We start from the raw sequence: 19,084 nt of genomic DNA on the forward strand, positions 1-19,084 counted from the left end.
ACAGAAGCAAACAGTCCAAAGAAATAAAAGTCAAAAAGACTTCTTATCTTAAACCACAGTTTTACCGAACAATGCTGTACGTGATACATAAACAAGCCCCTGGATTTTAAGCGCATACAATTACAGTGTAGTAACCCCTGTTAATTCCTTGCAAAATTTTGCCCATGAGGAATATAAACCAACTACCTTTAACACAGTTATTTTGGTATTTCATTACCAAAACAGAGAAGCAGAAGAATGGCATTTTTAGTTTTCTGGCTAATTTCCTAGTTCATCCCATAAAAGGAAAAAAATAAGGAAAAAAAGGAAAAGAAGGGAAGAATAAATATAGAAATATGGTTCTTACCCTGAAGAGCGGCAGTCTGGTTTATTTCTTTCAGAGCGATCTGTGAGAAAGGAGGCATAGTATCAGCACAAAAGTTGGAAGTTCTTTAGCGACACTAGTACAGAAGTCTTAAAAGAAATGTGACACTGTATGACTAGCAAAAACAAAAGTTGGTTCTGTTATAAAAGTTTTTCTGCACTGAATTACTCTACCTAAGATCAAGTAAAATTACTGCAAATTTAACGTTTGTTAAAATTGCTCTACTCAAAACACAGTGTATTTAATGTTTTGTATTAATGCTGTGGAACTTTCCCCTCCCTCTAGCTGAAATGAATAGGACTTTAGTTTAGGGTAAAAATAAGGGAGAAGGAAGAGGAAAAAAGAAAAACCACAGATTACTCAGCGCAAAAAAATCATTCCATGAATCATGGCTGGCAGAGTTCCCTGACAGGATGGGAGAAAAATCAGCAGTTGGTTGCAGCAACATCTGCAAATACACTGAATCCAGTGCAGCCCCATCATTAACTCTTCGACTTCTGGGTGTTCTAGATACTGAATCTTCCTGTGTTTTTAGAAAGGGTTTTGTTTATCTTGTATTTCAAGTAGCTTATTTGCACTAATGACAGTGACCCACAAATAAAAATCTTCACAGTATTATCTTATCAACTCAGGTGAACTTCTTTTGATGAACAATTTATCAGTTGCTAAAGCCATCTCCAGATAAATTTCTAAAAGTTTTTAATTTTGAAAGCTCTGATATTCAAAGAAAGTATAAAATATTTATCCTAAGAGTTAAGATTATCATATAAGCATTACAAAATATCCACTGTGTTGTGTTATTAGAATTCACATATTAGCGGTTATACTCTTAAGTCCAGAGTATCTCTTACCGTGTGACTTTGGAACTACCTGAAAGAAGCAGTTGAGATTTGTGTCCTCCTAAAATACATATATTCTAAAATTAGATGTGTTTTTATTCATTTATTACAGAAAGATCCACTATGCAATTAGAAAGAAATTCTTACAGCTATACATAATCACCAAAGACCACAGTAATTTTACTTCCGATTCCACCTGTGTGTATTTTAAACAGAAAGCTATTTTCCTGTGTTAGTAAACACTTCACTGAAGAACTTGTCTTGTACAGAAGAACAAGAGCATGTCAGCAGTGCTCAAAAAAGTATCTAATGTTTTTTCCATCCACAGGCGCTCCTACTGAGCTGTCATAGCCAGAGCGTATAATTTATTGTGTTTCTGACTCACAGCAATCTCCATTTCATTGCACCGTGTGCTACTCTGTTAGCTAGAAACAGCATGGTATAGCTCAAACCAGTTGCAGCAACAGTTGTTCAAACACACAAAGGCTCCTTCCATCTTTATCGTTTGTTCATGTAACCTCCTTACCTGTGAGCACAGAAAAAAATAAGGCAGGACTTCCTACTGAAATCTGCTTGCCATCTGTCGCTTGTTATCAGTGTTCCCCGTTATGTACATAGCACCAATCTAACAGTACTCAGACAAAACCTTCCTGCTTCTAAAGAGATTGTGTGAATAAACTAGTGAGAAAAAAAAAAAAAAAAAAAAAAAAAAAAAAAAAAAAAAAAAGAGTTGGAGCACATGTAAACACAGTGTCTGAGAGCTCTCCCCCTCAGATCACATCCAGTCAGCAGATCCACCACAGCCCAGCTGCGCTGCTGCAACCTGCTCATTCCGGAAATCAGAGCAATTCCCTTTCCCCTTTGATTTTATTGAAATGTTGAAGCAGGAAACATTACCTTTGTTTTTTACACATTTTATTTACTGCTAAACCTAGTGAAAGCACATCATCCACATGTACACTGGTCTTACTAAGAAGACCAAAGGGAAATACAATCCTACAAGCACACAGTTAGCATTTCAAAGTCGAAATAAAACCCGCACCTGTTTAAGGTTATTGTGAACTTCATCTTTGAAATTTGATTTAGTATCAAACGTAACAAGAGAATCAAGGAGTTGAATCTTTCAATTTAGCGCTTAAATTTTGCAATTCTAGATGTTGGTTTTGCCATTATGCACAAGCACCCATTCAAATAATATCACACACCTCTAGAATATGAAAGCCCAGAAGAAACAGGCCATTTTGTTTGGTTGGTTTTTTATATACACACACACTACATTTACACACACACACCTGCAGATCCCATTCCTGCATTCTGCAGGCAAATCCTTGGCTTGCAAAAGTTGGGTCACAAAAGTGCGTACCCACAGCTTTTACTCTATACATTTTACCGCAACAACCGAGAGACTGCTTTGTAAACTTTTCTAACAGAAATAAGCAAGAAGACTGTACAGATGCAAAGATCTGAAAATCAAAACCTGCACTACAGATTTTCCTCTATATCAAAGACATAAATTGCTATAAAACAGCACAGGACAAGACAAGACAGGGTATTTCTAGCACAATACTCTGTATCCTTCAGTTCTAAAGTCTGGAAGCCAAAACTACATGTCAGATTAAAGCAATCACTGAATGTTTGCTGGACTAACACGCACGATGAACAAACAGGGCAGTCCGCATTCTGGCATGGGAAATTTACAGGAAAAAACTTAATTTCCAGTGACCAGCACTACCCTCCAGACATAAGCTTCCAGGGATGAGACAGCAGTACTGGTCTCTCTATCCTTGTGTTGCTAAAATAATACCGTGTATATAGCTGTAGTCAAAAAGGCTAGGAACTCCTAAGCAGCTAGTACTCATAAGCTACAGAACTGGATTGTTTGATTCTAAGTTTATTTTGGTTAATGAACTGTTCTTGAAAATCAGCATCATCTCCCTAACCTGACAGAGAACAGTGTGTAGTTCAGGCATTGTGCTAGCACAGCAGACCTGTTCTCGATTTACCGACAACTACCCCAGAGGTTGTGTGGTGCTCTCATCATTCTAATTTTACTATAGCAGATTTTGCCAGCTAGTTCAGATAGCACAGAGACACACCACATGGGTGGGTTTTCTGCCAGCAGAAGAAAGTTCTTTCTGCCTGTCCTCCAATCCACAATATGCACAGCCAGATACTTGCAGTCTCACAGTCCGTAAGAACTGATCATCCTCCAACCTCCTGCAGCCCATACTTTAAAAGATTTTCTTCACTAGTATCCACTCCTCACAAAACCTTTGCTGCCCTTATACAAATACACCCAGTGCGGGAGAAATATCATCTTTGTTCAGCAGCAGCGTAAAGAACAAGGAATCAAGGAGCTGGCAGGTGGAGCAGATGAGGTGGAAATCTTCAGAGCCTCCTGGTTGAGGTTGGGAAGACTAGTGCCAAGTTTTAAGCACTGCGGAAGAGTCAAGGAAAACATCAGGACATAAAGGTCTGCTATTCATACTACAACTGCCTGGCAAATCTAGTGTTTATTTACAAAATCGTGCTGCGTATATTTCATCAATAGCATGGACACAACATGCCTTTTTGCAGCATTCAAAGATAGAAGGCAGACAGAAATGCTGTGTTTCAGTTGCTTTTAGAAAGGGTCAGGTTGCTTTAACTGGTGATTCTCTTGCCCTCCAAGCATGGGAAAATTATCTTTTTTGATTGCCTTTAACATGGCCGAACAATTTTTCTTCTCAAGGAAAACATAAACGTAATCATCAGGAGAAAAATAACTGGCTCAACATTATTTCACTTAACTCCACAAACTCAGAATAGCTTAATTTTTTTTTTGCCAAAAAGACCACCAAAGCAGAAAACAACGGCTTTTAAGGCATCCACTCTTGTCTCAGAAAGACAAAGAAAAGGAAAAAGGCAACTCACACCAAACAGAGCCATTGTTTTTCTCTGTTTATTTTGCAAGCTTCTTCAAAGTATCTTGTTGCTAAGAGTAACTTCAACCGAAAAGTGTTCGCTCACTAGAAAAAAATTTAAGTATAAACATGAAGTGCTGTTGAAAAAAAATGAATGGAAAGTTAACACCCATTCTGCCGCTTCAAACCTGCAAAGCTACTAGGGAAATCCCAATTCAATTATCTCCTGAAGTAGGTAACTTCCAACTCTTAATCCCATCCCACAGCTTGATCTCTTTTCAAGGCTGAATTGAGTAAAGGGAGTAAAAGTGGGCACATACCATTCCCGTTTCTCGGCAATACTGTATTTTTCATCTTAATTATGGGTCTTGAATTGAGCAGCCACCAGAGGGAGCAGGACATCGCAACACTCCTGGGGAAGATGTAGTTAGAGCAACCAGCTGTCTCCATCTCTCTTGTCTTCGGCCCCTGATAGCACAGCAGTGGTTGCTTAATGAAAAGTAGCCCGAGATGCTTATAACAATACTTCTGTAACAATGGCAAACCTCTAGATAAACCAAGCAACGGGAACAGTGGGCTCTTAAGCAGTGCTGACAACACCAAAACACAAAATATACGGAGAGGTCATATTCTCAGAATAGGCAATTGGTGAAAGAGGCTATACAACTTGCCCTAATCCGAATGCATTAATACTTTCCTAAGCACCCAGTCCTTAATAAACCTAGATGCCAAGACTGATGCAGCAGCTTTACAAAAGGCACCATGTAGAAATGCGATGGCTCCGAGCATTATGTTAGTAACATGTATCTTAACTATTACCCAGCTGATCACACCTAAATGGTGCAACAGTCCCCATTAGCCAGCCACATTAGACAAGAGCCCCAAATTTCCATTTCAAATTGCCAATGTACATCGGGCCCTCACTCAAACTAAACTGCACATTTTCTGGGAAAAGGTCTGCATTTGTGCAGGATTTTCAATGCTGGTTGCTTTATTTGCACAGAGATAAACAGTAACTGCCATCGATATTGCAATCTTTTTGTCCTCCATTCTGTTAAGGCACGCTGTGGCTTCACAGGGACTCTTCCTTCTTTTCAGCACTTCTCTCAAGTAAGGAGTCAGAACAATACAAATTAATTCCACTATATAGAATCCACTATAAATTTCACTCAATTTCATTAGGAACTGGTATACAACAAAATCGGTAAAACTGAACATTTATTTATGTATTTTAGTATTGTAACAGCAGAGAGGGAGTTGTTCAAAAGGCAGAAGGCTCAAGGAGAGATTAGTAAGAGGCCTGAAAGAAACTTTTTTCATTTAGTTTACGTATAGTTTTCCCTTTACTCCAGAAGGCCACAAAACCAGACACGCTTGAAGTCTGTAATTACAAAAGCAAAGTTTTTATATTTGCTTGAAATTCTACAGTATGTTGCTTAATTCCAGCACAGTACATTGCGGGGAAAGAACATACATTATAACCTCTCCAAATGAAATGACAACAGCCTTGTCAGTTTTAATACTAAACAGTAACCGAGCCTTGTAAGCACACAGCATTCCTGCAGCTTATTATACTTGGGAGTAATGCTTTTTTCCCCTGCTCTTAAGCATGACTGATATATTGCAGGGTGGTGGTGGTGGTAAAAGGAAGATCCCAACACATACCTAAAAATGCATTGAACTTCTGTGATTATTTAACATTGAAACCTACTGACAACCATAAAGCTTGTAATTATCCAAAGACCATATTCTTTAACTTGCTAAAGAGATAAACAATAAACTATAGTCACTTTTGAAGCCTTTTGTGCACTTGTTCAATCTGTAAACGAAAAAAGGATTTACTGGACAACAGAGGCCACATTTGCCAGTGCTACATTTGCTGCTGATTTAATTTTTGTGACTCTGAACTTCCACACCCTCGTTCTTGCTCCTGTGCATTGGAGCATTCCTACATTGCAACAGCAAAAGTGTACGTGCATCAATGTGAACAGACGTGCCAGCGAGGCTGATGCAGAAATGAGAGTAAAGGAAACAGACTGTATAAGCGCTCATCGCTTCTCAAAAAACTCCATGTTTCAAGAACCCAGACCAAACCCAGCCTCAGGAACTAGTTCTCTTCTCAGACCATGAATGATAGACAAAGTATATAAGCAATCAAATATACACCGCATGTGCATATGCTGCCGCACTTGTACCTTCTAACACACTTGTGTAAGAAGGACATTTAGGATACAGGTTTTTCTAAAGCTCTTTTTTCAAGAAATTAGCAACTCCCGAAAGTACAAATCCCCACAACTTCATATGAGACATCCCAGCTGATCAGTGCAATGTAATTCTTAAGACCATGTACTTCAGGTACAAGCAGACGTAGGTATCCACACACCACCAGAATCACAGCGGGAACTACTCAGGATGAGTCCTTCTACTAATTTTTTTTTTATACTTTCATGAGGAAAATACCAATTAACTCAACTTGTTGATTGCCGGTAAAAGGAAATTATCTTTCAAGATCTTTTTCTTCCCAAATCAGAGATTCAGCATGCCTGTAGAGGCTCTGCATATTCCTCAACTGAAGAGAGCTCAGTCTTATGGTATGACTGCCTGCCATAGGGTGCTGATACACAACACACAATAAACGCAATAGTTAGCCATGTGTGAATAAACTGGCGGTTCTTACACTGCATTAACAGATCATCTTTACACCATATTCATACACGATATGCAAGAACATACATATTCGATTATTTTTCTCCTCAGGGGCTTTCCCTGCTTGTGAACCAGCACATCCAGCACCAAAAAAACAGCTTTGAACATGCTGGCAGAGGTGTAATTACCTGTCACAACACGCCCCTTACCACGCTAATTAGGGACATACTCCATGCCTAGAGACCCAAGATATGCACAGAGAAATATTGCTCTTGGGTGGCAAAAATGATCATGATAAAAGGATTTCTAAAAATAAAAAGAACAGTTTTCTTTGTTTTCTACAGGGACATTTGGCTTGTTTGTTTTGGATTTTTTTCTGTTGAACAACAGTTTCCTGAACTTGTGCGTTCCTGGCCACAGGCAGGATAATTTGAGGCTATGACTTCAGGGAATATCACTTCCACCACTTAAGCAACTTACTTTGACCTACACAGTACAAAACCATGTGTTGTAGAAACAGCCTTTGTTGTATACATCTCAGATAATAATTTGAATTTTTCAAGAAATCACACCCTACTTTTTTTATTTTCAAAAGATGGAATCGCCATCTACTATGCTATATAGTAAGAATATTAATTTTTTGATTTAAAACACTTCACAAATTTCACCCTTCCCACCCTCCCTGCCAACCCAACCATCCTCTCCCATTGGACAATTAGAAGTTTTCTGAATTTGTTTATTCAAAACAGTATGTTTTTTATTGTTGAGATGGCAAACCTCCACAACAAATATCTCCAGTGTAATCTTACGCATTGTGCACTTGGAAGTTAAGTATTATTTAATGTGGGTGAGACCTGGGTTCACACTAAAGTGCTGAAGAGCAATTCAGAAGAAGATACTCCCACTCCTGTATCATAGGAAACTAATTCAGCTTTAAAACAAACAAGAAAAACCTTCCTTGATTATTTCATCTTGTGAAACCACTGACTGCAATAGAGATGACACTGCTTCCAATTTAGGAATTAAGATATTATGGTGAGTGCAAGTGAGTGCACAGGTCTGCACTTTGGGAGGAATCTGGAGACTAGGGACGATGAAATGACACAAAAATTACTACTCAAAATAAAAGACTGTAACATACTCAACCATACAAGAATAACCCCTCTAAAAACAGAAGAAATGTACCAGGCAAATAAATAATATTTATCTAAAGACACTACTGAAATACTCAAAAGCTTGTTCTTGGAATATTTTGTGGTCCCTTGTCACTTTATGATGAAAGAATCCCCAAGTTGTTTACCCAGTTCACATAAAGTCACGTAACAGGACAACATTCTTAAACCTCAGATAAACTTTGTTGCAATTACCAATTTTCTATAGAAGTACATTCATTTGAAACTAGCCTCTTAACAATTTTCCTTTGGTGATATCAGTAATTTGGCCCAACATTCACACAGAAATAAAAAATTCAGGTGTGTGTGTGTGGGGAGTAACAGTTGCTTCTCACATGTATTGGATTTTTAAGTACCACTAAATGGATTATTCCAAAAAAGGTCTCTTGCACTCTATTGCAAAACAAAGATTACAAGATCTAGAAACATTACAGAAGGGATTAATTTAAAGGTGTAAAAAATTTATTTGTTTAATAATGTTGGTTTATGTCAATAAATTGTTGCAACCTGAGTTAACCCTGATCCATTACCTTTGAGTACATGTTTAAAAGTTGTACAACTCTAAGCTAGCATGCCACAGAACAGGAAGCCCAGCACCTGCCTGTTCTTGAAATGTGTCTGGTTTAATGCATATTATTTGATAACAGAGATCAGCATCAAAAATTCATTTTTTTAAGATGTGAGTCACTGCCATTCTGAAGACATTTTACTGAGGTATGAAGTGAGTTTACCCACATCTACTCCAACGCCTACCAAATCCCCTTTAAGGTACCTCAGACTCCTTCACTACTGGTGTAACATGTGCATGTAAATCTGCATACGTGTGCCCTTTGGTCCTTGAAGCCATCCTGACCAGTAATCATATGTACCTTGGAGAAACATCTCTCCTCTCATGTACTCCCAGACCTCTCCTCTTACCACTCGAATGCACACATCAAAAAGGCCTACAGATCCTGTCAGGCATCCAGCCTCTGTTGCTATGATGCCAACAGTAAAATTCCATAACAACACACCTTGATTGCACAGTTCTTGATAATGCATCCGCCAACATCAAGCTAGTGGACAGCAATTAGAGAAACGTAGCGTGCTAATGTCACGGCAGCAGCTACCACGCATTTCCCAGAGATGATACTGGTGATCTACAGGAAGCTTTGCACACCAGTACAGAAAAACAGATTTTTTCATTATGAAGTTATACCCATAAGCGCTGGATACATGAGGTCTGCAGCATTATCCCATCTCTGCAGCATTATCCCATCTCATCATTCAGTGATACCTGTCCCACACTGGTAGCGACACTCTTCCAAGCACTGTCTTGACCTGCTTAAACAACAGGCATGGTAGACTAGGGCTGGTGTCCCACCCTCAGGAACTCCATTCTTAGGTGAACTTCATCATTCCTGTCTGGAGACCACTGGGTGTTTCATCAGATATACTTGCAAAGGCTGAGAAGCTTATGACAAATGACAAAGCTTACAGCATTTGCCATCAGATAAACCGTGGCACTTGACAATGCCGTTTTCGAAGTACTAGGTAGAAGGAGAGATATTTTTTCCAAAACTTTGACTTCAGTCCCAAGTCCCACATTTCTCTTCGTTTCTGCAACCCTAGATTTACAGTCCAGACAGTTATAAAATGAATACAGCACATTGATGGAGCAATTTATTATGAGAAAGTTCTCAAAATGCTAAGCTTGTTTCCAGGTGTTTATGTGCCACCACTCCAACAGTATAAGCCAACAGTATTTTAATAATGAACAACATCACAGTACACTGTACACTCAAAAATTCTTGTAAATGATTTAGCACAGATGAACACAACCTGAATCAATTTTCATGGGCAGATCTGTGATACTGAGCACTTAGGTTTTAATGCAAGACAGAGTGCACGATGAATACAAATTTATCACCTTAAGAAAAAAACTGGTATCAATTTTAGCTTATATCTTATAAATAGAAGCAAAATGTTATAGCTGAAGAAAAAAATCAAAAGGCTTCTTTTATGCAGACAGTATTCTGTCTATACAGAGAATGGATCAGACACCCCTTTGCAGCATTTCCACATTTCACAACGCTTGAAAACTTACCTAGGTGTAAATCACCATGCCCAAAAACATATTAAAAAAGCAAAACAGTAAGAGATTTATCATCACTATTCAAGAACTAGTGAATACGCAGTAAAAATACTAACCAGAATGTAAAAGGTAGCAAATTGATTTTATATAATGAATAATTGTCTTCCTTACTACTACATAAGATCTGAAAATCAAAGTGTAAGTGGATTCAAAGAAGGATTAATTTGTGAAAGATAAATACACTGGCAATGATTTAGCAGGGCCTTTCATATACAGCCTCAAGACGTTGCTAACACATTGACTGCAGAGGGGAAGGAATCTCTTGCAAATAAAGCTTGAGTCCTAGGAGGTGTTCCTTGCATACTTTCCTGAAGAAGTTTGTAGGCAATTGTCAGAAACAGATTACCTGAGATAAAGAACCTTTTGTGTGATCCACTGTGACGTTCCTATAAAATTCTTGTTCAATGGGTTTTTTTCAGTTTGCACACTGGGGCTATCAGAGCTCTGAAAGGCTGGGGCAGTACACCCTATTCATTATAGAAGTGCCAACGTCAATCATCTGAAATCTTCTGCACGTTCTGACCCAACTGCATTTTCTCCAAAGGCCTGAACAAGCTGACTGAGTTGTTGACTCACACACCAAATAAATACAACGACCTCTTAAAAAGCTTAGGGGGGGAAAAAAAGCAGTAGGGGAAAAAATATAACAGCAAGATCTGTTCTATTCAGCTTCTACTATGGCATGAACATTTTCAGCCCTGCTTTCATCCAGCCCTTCAAGCTGGACCCAAATACAGGTACATACAGCCATAGAAAGCAGGTATAGATTTGTTTTGTAATATATGTGAGACTTCATAAACCAATTAAACTCATCTTTGAAGCACCTTATTTAGAATTCCATTAAATCCTGTAAGAAGCTCCTAAATTCTCAAGGCAGAATGTCAAATTGATGTTTTTAGGATAACACATGCAATCCATGCAAATCTCTGCTAATTTACAACACCACCTGAAGCAGTTCGTGTAGCACAGCACCGTATCAGATGGTGAATTAAAAAATATCGATACCCATACAATCCTGTGTCTTTCAAAATTCATACAACGTCAACCACTAAATCTGTGCTTTCCTGCAAAACTTATTTTTGTCCTTCACTGAAGGCAAGGATGCTTGCTTGCCAAGCACAAACCACGGATGAACAGATGATATATTGTCTTCCCAAGTGTGCTGTTGGAATGTTCCAGTAACTTCGGTGCATGCTGTTTTTCAAGAGAAAAGTAAAAAACTCTTGGCCAGCAATGAAGCCAGTGCTTCCACCCCATTTTTGTATGGTTTGAGAACCTGAATAAGCAAGGCAGGACTGTGCAACAAGAAGGTTGAAGGGGCTGGACTTCATTAATTCGCCAGAGGAGACAAAGGAGCTATGTAACAACAGCACGCAGCTACTTGAGGGGTAGCAACAAAGATCCCAAACGCAAAGTCTTGCTTGTGTTAGTGGATGATATCACAAGGGGCAATGATCACAACTGTGGCTTGGGAGGTTCAGGTTGAATGTGAGGAAAAATTCTTTCACTAGGAGGTAGTGCAGCATTGGAGCAAGTTACCCACAGAGGCTGTAAATCCCTCTGTTTTCCAAGGCTTTTCAAGACACAGCCAGACAAAGCCTTGGCTAGATGGATCTAGCCTTGGCAACAGTCCTGCTTCAAGCAGAAGGCTGCACTAGGTGACCGCAGAACTCCCTTCCAGCCAACACTTCCATGGCCACGAATACAAAATCATCAAAGCAAAGAAACTAAACTATGCTCAATGTAAGGCACTATAGATAATAAGCATCAACAGAAGACATTTATGTCAAATGCCATTAAGTGCTATCAAATAAAATTTCATTTCATACTGCATGTATTGTATGAGATACTGATTGAAACAAAACACGCAGAATTACATCAACTTTTAATAGAGAGTGTGTCAACACCACTTCTCTGTTGCTTCCAGATTTTAAATGAAGGCTATACTGTCAAAAGTAAACATTCACAAATTTATTTACAAACATTAATTTTTTTCCCATCTGCAAACAACAACCACTATGGTAAAAGCTTCTTGCAATGAGGTTATGACTCAATCTGCCCTTTGCTGACTATCCCCATTTTTTATGCAACAGCCTTGATTTATCATTTGTTACCTTGACAGAAAATGATTGCTTGCAACACAGTTAACAACATGGTCTTCTGGCAATCATAACTCAATAGATTATTCTCTGGTACAAACACACCATTCCTTATGTAATGATACATTTTTATGCCTGGCTTTGGCTATAACCTAAATGAAGAAGGTCCATTTCAATAATAATAATAATAATAATAATAATAATAATAATGTGTCCTTCTACAGTTTCCTCGGCTAGGGAATCACCCTGTTGACTATTAGAAGTTAGTCAGTTGCTTTCCTTGGAGCAGCCTTTATTTTTAGAAGAGTTGTTTCTTCAGAAGACACAACATTCTTTGCTGTTCAGTCTACACTCTTGGCCAAGTAACTACAAGCAGGTGTTTTTTTCTTGCCACTGACAGTACAATTTAATTTCAAGATATGTTGGTGAATTTCTGCGTATAGGCTACATTATTTAGCTTCTACAAACATTTTAGTTAGTATCTTGTACTTACCTCAAGCAAACTACATTCAAAGACTATGAAACTTAATGGGAATGTGTGCAGTAACTTCAGCAGGCTATGGGAGAGGCATAATCAAGTAATTTTTTAACACTTACATGATACAACATATTGGCAGTTAAGAGATTATTACAAAACAATTACATTATTTGCACTTTTTGAATTTTAAATGTTCTACTGCAGTGGTGCCTCAAGCAATTATTAAAACTGAAGCCCGTGAACCTGCCATCAGGACTACAAACCCAAAACAGACTGAATCCCAGGAGAAAGAGGGAAGAGATGCCCACCTGGCAGTCAATTCTACCACTTTGTAGGCCTGTGAGCCAACTGATTAAATAAAAACACCTGAACAACCACTCCCACCCACTCCCCCCAACTCTCCTCTCAGCCCTGTTTTTAAGGGCTTCTTGTGTATACATGGCCAGACAAGCAGATCATAGATAGACCTTGTGCATTTATTCAAGACAGTTGATCTGCTCTACTGGATTATTATTTTATTTTCTTCTCTGGATAAGATGATAAATGGTTACTCTCACTATGGAAAAGCAGAACAACTTCCAGATCAGCACTGAAGGACACAGGCATGCAGACAGATAGGTTTCCAGCTAAACAATGCTGACTTCTGTCTGTAAAAGATGCAGATATTTCTGCTTCTTATAAGATCTAGTTAATATTTTAAGAACACAGCAACTCTTAGAGCTACTTTTTTCCTAATCATGCTTTCTTCCTGCTCCAGGGTCACTGGCCCCCCTTGGGAAATACTAAGGTCAAAATGTTCATGTCATGATCCAGTGAACCCTAAAGGACATCACCACTCAGATTACGTTCTCAGACTTCAGAATTTCATGAAGAATTTCAGACCATCTTATTTTCTTAATAAGACATTTCTTATTCTTCATTTCTTAAGGCCAAACACATCTTTTGCATTAACATGGGAACAACTGTTAAGCATTCTTGTACCAAATTCTTCATTGATCTGTAAAAAGTCTATGATGCCTGCAAATTTTTACTGAACTTCATGAGACACGCTACAAAAATGTAGCCCCGTAACCTCTCAGCATGTTGAGCAGTGAAATATTCAACCTTAATTTGTTACACTGGATACAGCTCATTGTTCTCAAGTTCCAAAACAAGTCAGTGCCAGTTTGATGTGGGAGTGTAAAAAATTGATCCAACTCTGATCTAGATCTTGTTTTGGAAAAAAAACAAACAAACAAAACCACAAACCAAAAACCCAAAGCATTCAGTCAACCAACCAACCAAAAATAGATGATTTCACCTATAATCGAAAATTGCCCACTGGAGTTGAGAAGTTCCAGAAAACATCTGAAATACTATGGAGAAACAGAAATGACAGGGGGGTGGGAAACCAAACAACTCCATCCTCCCCAAGATGTTTCACTCAGCATAGCAAAACTTGTGTGTGAAATTTACAGCTGCTGTGTGGGAACAAACCACAGACAAGTATTTGTGGTAAGTAAAACAGAGTAATATTAAACTAAGTCAAAGCCTTTCCTTGTATTATTGACCATCTGCACTTTTAACCACACATTAAAGTACAAATCAGAATAGTTCTTCATTATGAACTCAAATAGATTTCATTATTGACTTCTATATTTGGCAATATTATTTTATTTTTAAGTAAGGAAACATCTACCACATCCATACTGGGCTATTCTTTCTCAAGGAACACTGACCAGAATTCAAAGTGAAATAAACCAGATACTGAATCTGTTAAAAATTTCTGGTGCACTTTAGATATCATCAGAACACTGAGATACTTCCTCAGCCCTAATGCCGCAGCAAGGACACATAATTAATCAATTCAGTTCATAACTAAGATTTATATTCACTATAAACTTTCCTGCAAGTACACTTATTTTAGTCAGTAGTCACAGAATAAAAAGCTAGTCAAAATAGGAAAGGACACCAGATTAAAGTCCAGAGTTAGACTGAAGTCTATCGAAAAATAGGATTTTTGTTTGGAGGTTTTGTTGTTGTTTCCCTTTTATTAAAAACAAACTAGATAAAAATACTAACATTTTAATCTAAAAAAGCCAGTAAAAATCCAGTGTTGTTTATTTTTCCCAGAACAACAATGTATGTGACAAAAACATGCAACAAAGAGGGTAGAAATCGATCAGGTCATTTTACTTATTTATATTGCAGTAAAAAAAAAGCCCTAAAGATTTCCAGCAAGGCTGGCTTCCTTTCCCACAGCAGGTGACCAGATGATTCAGTTTAATGAACCTGTGCAGCTAGTTATATTCTTCTCACTTCTTAAAGAATGTATCCTAGTTCTTCTCCCTATCACTTAAAAACCCCTATGCATATAAAAAAATTATCAAACAATCAGCGTTTTATCAAAGGGAAAATAATTTCATTAGATGAGTCTCAAATTGCTTAATATCTTCTCACAGGTTTTTCAGAGCATGCTAATTAAAAACTTTCTTAATTCAGGGAAAATTCCATCGTCATGACGTGTGGTGGGGTAAAAACAGGCAAACAAGTCACCTGAGCTGTCTACGACTACTCCATGGACAAGGATGATTCTGCCCATCATCTGCTCATGTCTCCACGTTTTCACTCTGGGCTTTAATATCAGCTCTGGTGCTTGCCTTGCTTAAGCAAGTCTCTTCAGCTTATTAAATAAACAAAAAAGTCCCCAACCTAATCCAGCTAAAATAACCAACGAAACAATTACCCAACCAACTAAATAAGAAAAGCTTACGTGAGTAGATCTCTAACAGTTTTGCAGCAATCTAAGCCAAACTAGCTCTTGACTGACACAGTTTCTTAACTCCCTCCAGCTGCATGTTCCTACTCTTTCCCTTGTGCCAGCTTCAACACCCATCAGAACCTGCATAAAACCATTCCAGTGAGCTGAATCAGCAGGCTCCCGTCCACTGAAAAGAACGAGAAAAATATCTCTGTGCTTTGCCAACACACCAGAACAGGTTGATGCAGGTTCTAGTGAGCACAATGGCTCCAAGAGAAGCCTCAGCAGCCACCGGCTAGATGAGCCCAGGCTGCCACCAAACCACGACTTTGGTAACTTTACTCACCGACAGGTTGGACAAGCAGCAGAGCTGACACACCAGAGAGAGCAGAAGTGCGCATCCACAAAAGAGATGATGCCTCTAGCAGCAGCAGGCTGTTAGTATAGTTTAGCTGGCTTCATCCTACAATACCCGGCATAGCATAATTGTGACTACTTTCAAGGGAAAACACTACTTCTTCATTCAATGCTCTCCTCTGTTCTGGTCCCCCAATAAAACAGTGTTAATTATATGCTGGCGTGTTTAGTAAGTCGAAAGGTGAAAGTTCACAAATGCTTCTAACTACCACTTCGCATACACACCTTGTATATGCAGGGCAAAGGTAAACAACTTCCCTTATGCACTTTCACGCACAAGCAGAACGTACCAGAAATTTAAGTTGCTCGCATTCACAATTAGTTTAACAGACTGAAGTGCTTAAATTAACTGTCTGCTAAGATGCAACTACATTTCTTAAACCCTGCAAAAATATCCAACAGCATTATTTAACACCTATTTTACATTATTATTTTGGCAGTGTAACTGCATACTATATGAAAAAAACCCATGCTTACTTTCAATAGGTTTGTAAATAAAGGAGTAAGAGAACTGTCAAGTAAGGGAAGAGTGAACTCATGTACTTTGGGTGGTGTTTTTCACGGCTGGGAGTCTTTGTGCCATTTTCCACTGTGGAGTCTTGCAAACAGATGGAAAGCTGATGAACGGGTAAAGCAGAATACTATTCATTCACACATACTTTACACTACTAAGGTAAACAGTGCCAGGCCCATTTTAAAGGGGGATTTGTCAGGATGAAATAATAATAATAAAAATAAGAAGAAGGACACAGGCCTTTTATTACTGATTAGTAGCACTGTGCCAAAGACAAACTCCAGGAACAAGCCCTGTTCCACAAGAAGGTGGCAAAGATTATATACATACATAAACTGTAGAACCAATTATACATTTTTTGCTAATAAAAATCTCCAAAACAAATACCTTTAAAAACCAAGACATCATAACCAGCACAGTGTGAACACTTAGCTATTGAGGAAGCCGCACAGGAACCAACACTTTTTTTTTTTTTTCCTTGCACCCTACTCTAAACAAAGCAAAACTCTGCACACATGCCAAGCCACAATGGGTTCAACAGGGTCTCGCTAATCCTGCACCTGCCCAGAGGTGCAGTGACACAGCTAGGGTCACTGGAAGCCACAGCGCCTGCCTGTTGCCATTTTCCTCTGCGATTCCTCAAATCGCTGTTTTCGTCATCTACGAGGGGACACTCACTTCTTGTTGCTCAAACAGATGCAAAACCACACAAATGTAGAAGTCACTGTATAACTAAGGCTGTATTATAATCAAATTAAAAACCAGAATATTTGGAATTCAATTTTAAATACGCAGTGGGGCTGAGATTTTCTCTGGAAACAGATCTTAAAGGAATTATTCATTCTGGAGGGGATTTTACATTGACAGAAAAAGAAATGCTGCATTCACATCTCAGCGACTACATAAAGGTGATATATACGTTGCCCCTCAGTTAACAAAGATGCCTGAATTAACTACTTTATCTTGCTGCCAGGATCTGCCGGATTTCACCATTTCAAATAAAAGCTTGTTGTGACCTTCAAGTCTCTATAGAGACATATCAATCTGCTTGCTCTCAAGCTCCCGTCTCCATGCCTTCCCGTACACAGGGATTCTTGCCTTCCCGCCTGCCCAGGCCTACCTCCCACACCTACATGAAAGGAGCTACACGCGGTCAACTTTGACACCCAGACGCTCCTCCATCGGGTACTTTCAAGAACAATCCGTATCCGAGTTCCTGATACGGCACCTTACACACCCGGAGATGCCCGGTGGGCAGCTGGAGCTGGGGCAGGCTCGGGCCCCGAGGCCGTGGGGCACAGCACCCGGGGGCTGCAGGCCTGTGGCTCTCACCGGCCCCTGGCTCAGGTGCCCCGGAGCCGGAGCCGAGCCGGGGTGAAGCCGCCGGGCCGGGCCGGCCCGCGCTGCGCTGCCGCATGGCCCCCCACAGCGGTTCAGAGCCGGGGACCGGGCCGGGGACGGCCCACAGCGAGCGACGCCACGGCCCGCCGCGCCCCCGCCCCTCACCTGCCGCCGAGCTCAGGGCGACCCTCCGGTGCCTCCTGCCCAGCTCCCGCAGCTCCTCCTCGTCCTCCTCCAACCTCCAGGCTTCGGCCATCGGCGGCGGGGGGGCGGCTGACAGCATTCAAGAAGCGGGGGCTGCCATGTCCGCCCGCGGCCGGCACCCTCCCCTCAGCGCGGCCGCCCGGCCCCGTGATCCCCGGGGCTGCCCCGCACCTGCGCCCTCTCCGCCCCCGCCCCTGCCGGCGAGCTCTCAGCGCGGGCCGCCGCGCTCCGGCCGGTGGGGGAGAGCGAGGGCGAGGCGGGAGCCGGCCTTGCCTGCCCATCCGCGGCTCCGGCGTCAGCAGGAAACCCGGCGGCCGCCTGGCACCGCCACAAAAGGGGGCGGGGGAGGCGGCGGCGGCGGCGGGGGGAGGTACCTGGCGGCCGGGCAGCGCTCCGCCGCAGCGGGCACCCAGCCCCAGCAGCCTCTGCTGAGGGGCACAGGGGCGAGGGGCTCCCAGGCCTTCCTCCCCTCACAGCGAGGGTGAGGCGGCGGGAAGCGCTGTCGCTGCGGGCGGCCCGGGGGGCTGGGGGTGCCGGCCGTGCCGATGGGGCCCGGGGTGGGCGGCCCGCCCTGCCCTGCCCGGGCGGCGCCGGGGAAGACTGTGGGGCTCCGCGGGGGGCCCGCTCCCACCCGCCGCCAGGAGGGCGCGTTGCCCGGCGCGGGGCTCGCTGCGGTGGTTTAAACGACTTATAGGAGTAGTAATCTTACGGAGCACTTCAAACCAGTGAGGTACGCTCTTCCAGCACAGAAGCGATAAGAAAAATCTGGCCGCGGTTCAAGCTGGGCACTTAGAAGTCGGTTGTAGTTTTAGTTTTAATTACTTTTTTTTTTTCAGGGCCTCGGTTGCCTGTATCTAAAATTGAGATCATATTGCTGCTTCATGTTGTATGTTTACTGTAAACCCAGGTCATAAGTGTTTTTACAGATGATTTTGAATTGGGCACTACTGAAAAAAAAAATATAAGAAAGTTAAATTCAGCTTCAGAGCAGGTGGATAAGGGACAGTAAAAAAATAAAGTATGTGACCACAAATTAGACCAGGAAGGTACAACAAAATGTTGAGTAATCCTAATGTTGAGCAATATCAGTGCTGACTCACTAAGCACTGTCTACTCTGTACACCGAATAAAGCAGATTGCGCAGGTTGGAAAAAATCTATGTGATTGCCAAACTGAACAATATAATGTGTGAATACAAATGATTGATTGTCTATGCATTTCTTGGTGTTTTAG

At 40.8% G+C, this 19,084-nt stretch overlaps 1 protein-coding gene across 7 annotated transcripts in view; it reads right to left on the minus strand.

Annotated features, from left to right (window-relative positions):
- SH3D19 (SH3 domain containing 19) overlaps positions 1-18,418 on the minus strand; it is an 86,835-nt gene extending 68,417 nt beyond the window's left edge. For 2 of the 7 annotated variants that reach the window (XM_055794623.1, XM_055794628.1), the window contains exons 1-2: positions 17,813-18,416; positions 347-386 (exon numbers count right to left, since the gene is read on the minus strand). In XM_055794623.1, the coding sequence (XP_055650598.1) occupies positions 347-386; positions 17,813-17,930 (158 nt within the window). In that variant the 5' untranslated portion in view covers positions 17,931-18,416. Of the gene's footprint in view, positions 1-346; positions 387-1,215; positions 1,265-17,812 lie in introns of all 7 variants that reach the window. The other 5 variants (XM_055794630.1, XM_055794625.1, XM_055794627.1 and 2 more) reach the window with 5 other exon arrangements.
- Positions 18,419-19,084: the final 666 nt, after the last annotated feature.

This window comes from Falco peregrinus, chromosome 2 (genome assembly GCF_023634155.1).
Source record: "Falco peregrinus isolate bFalPer1 chromosome 2, bFalPer1.pri, whole genome shotgun sequence".
In the NCBI taxonomy this organism is placed as follows: domain Eukaryota; kingdom Metazoa; phylum Chordata; class Aves; order Falconiformes; family Falconidae; genus Falco; species Falco peregrinus.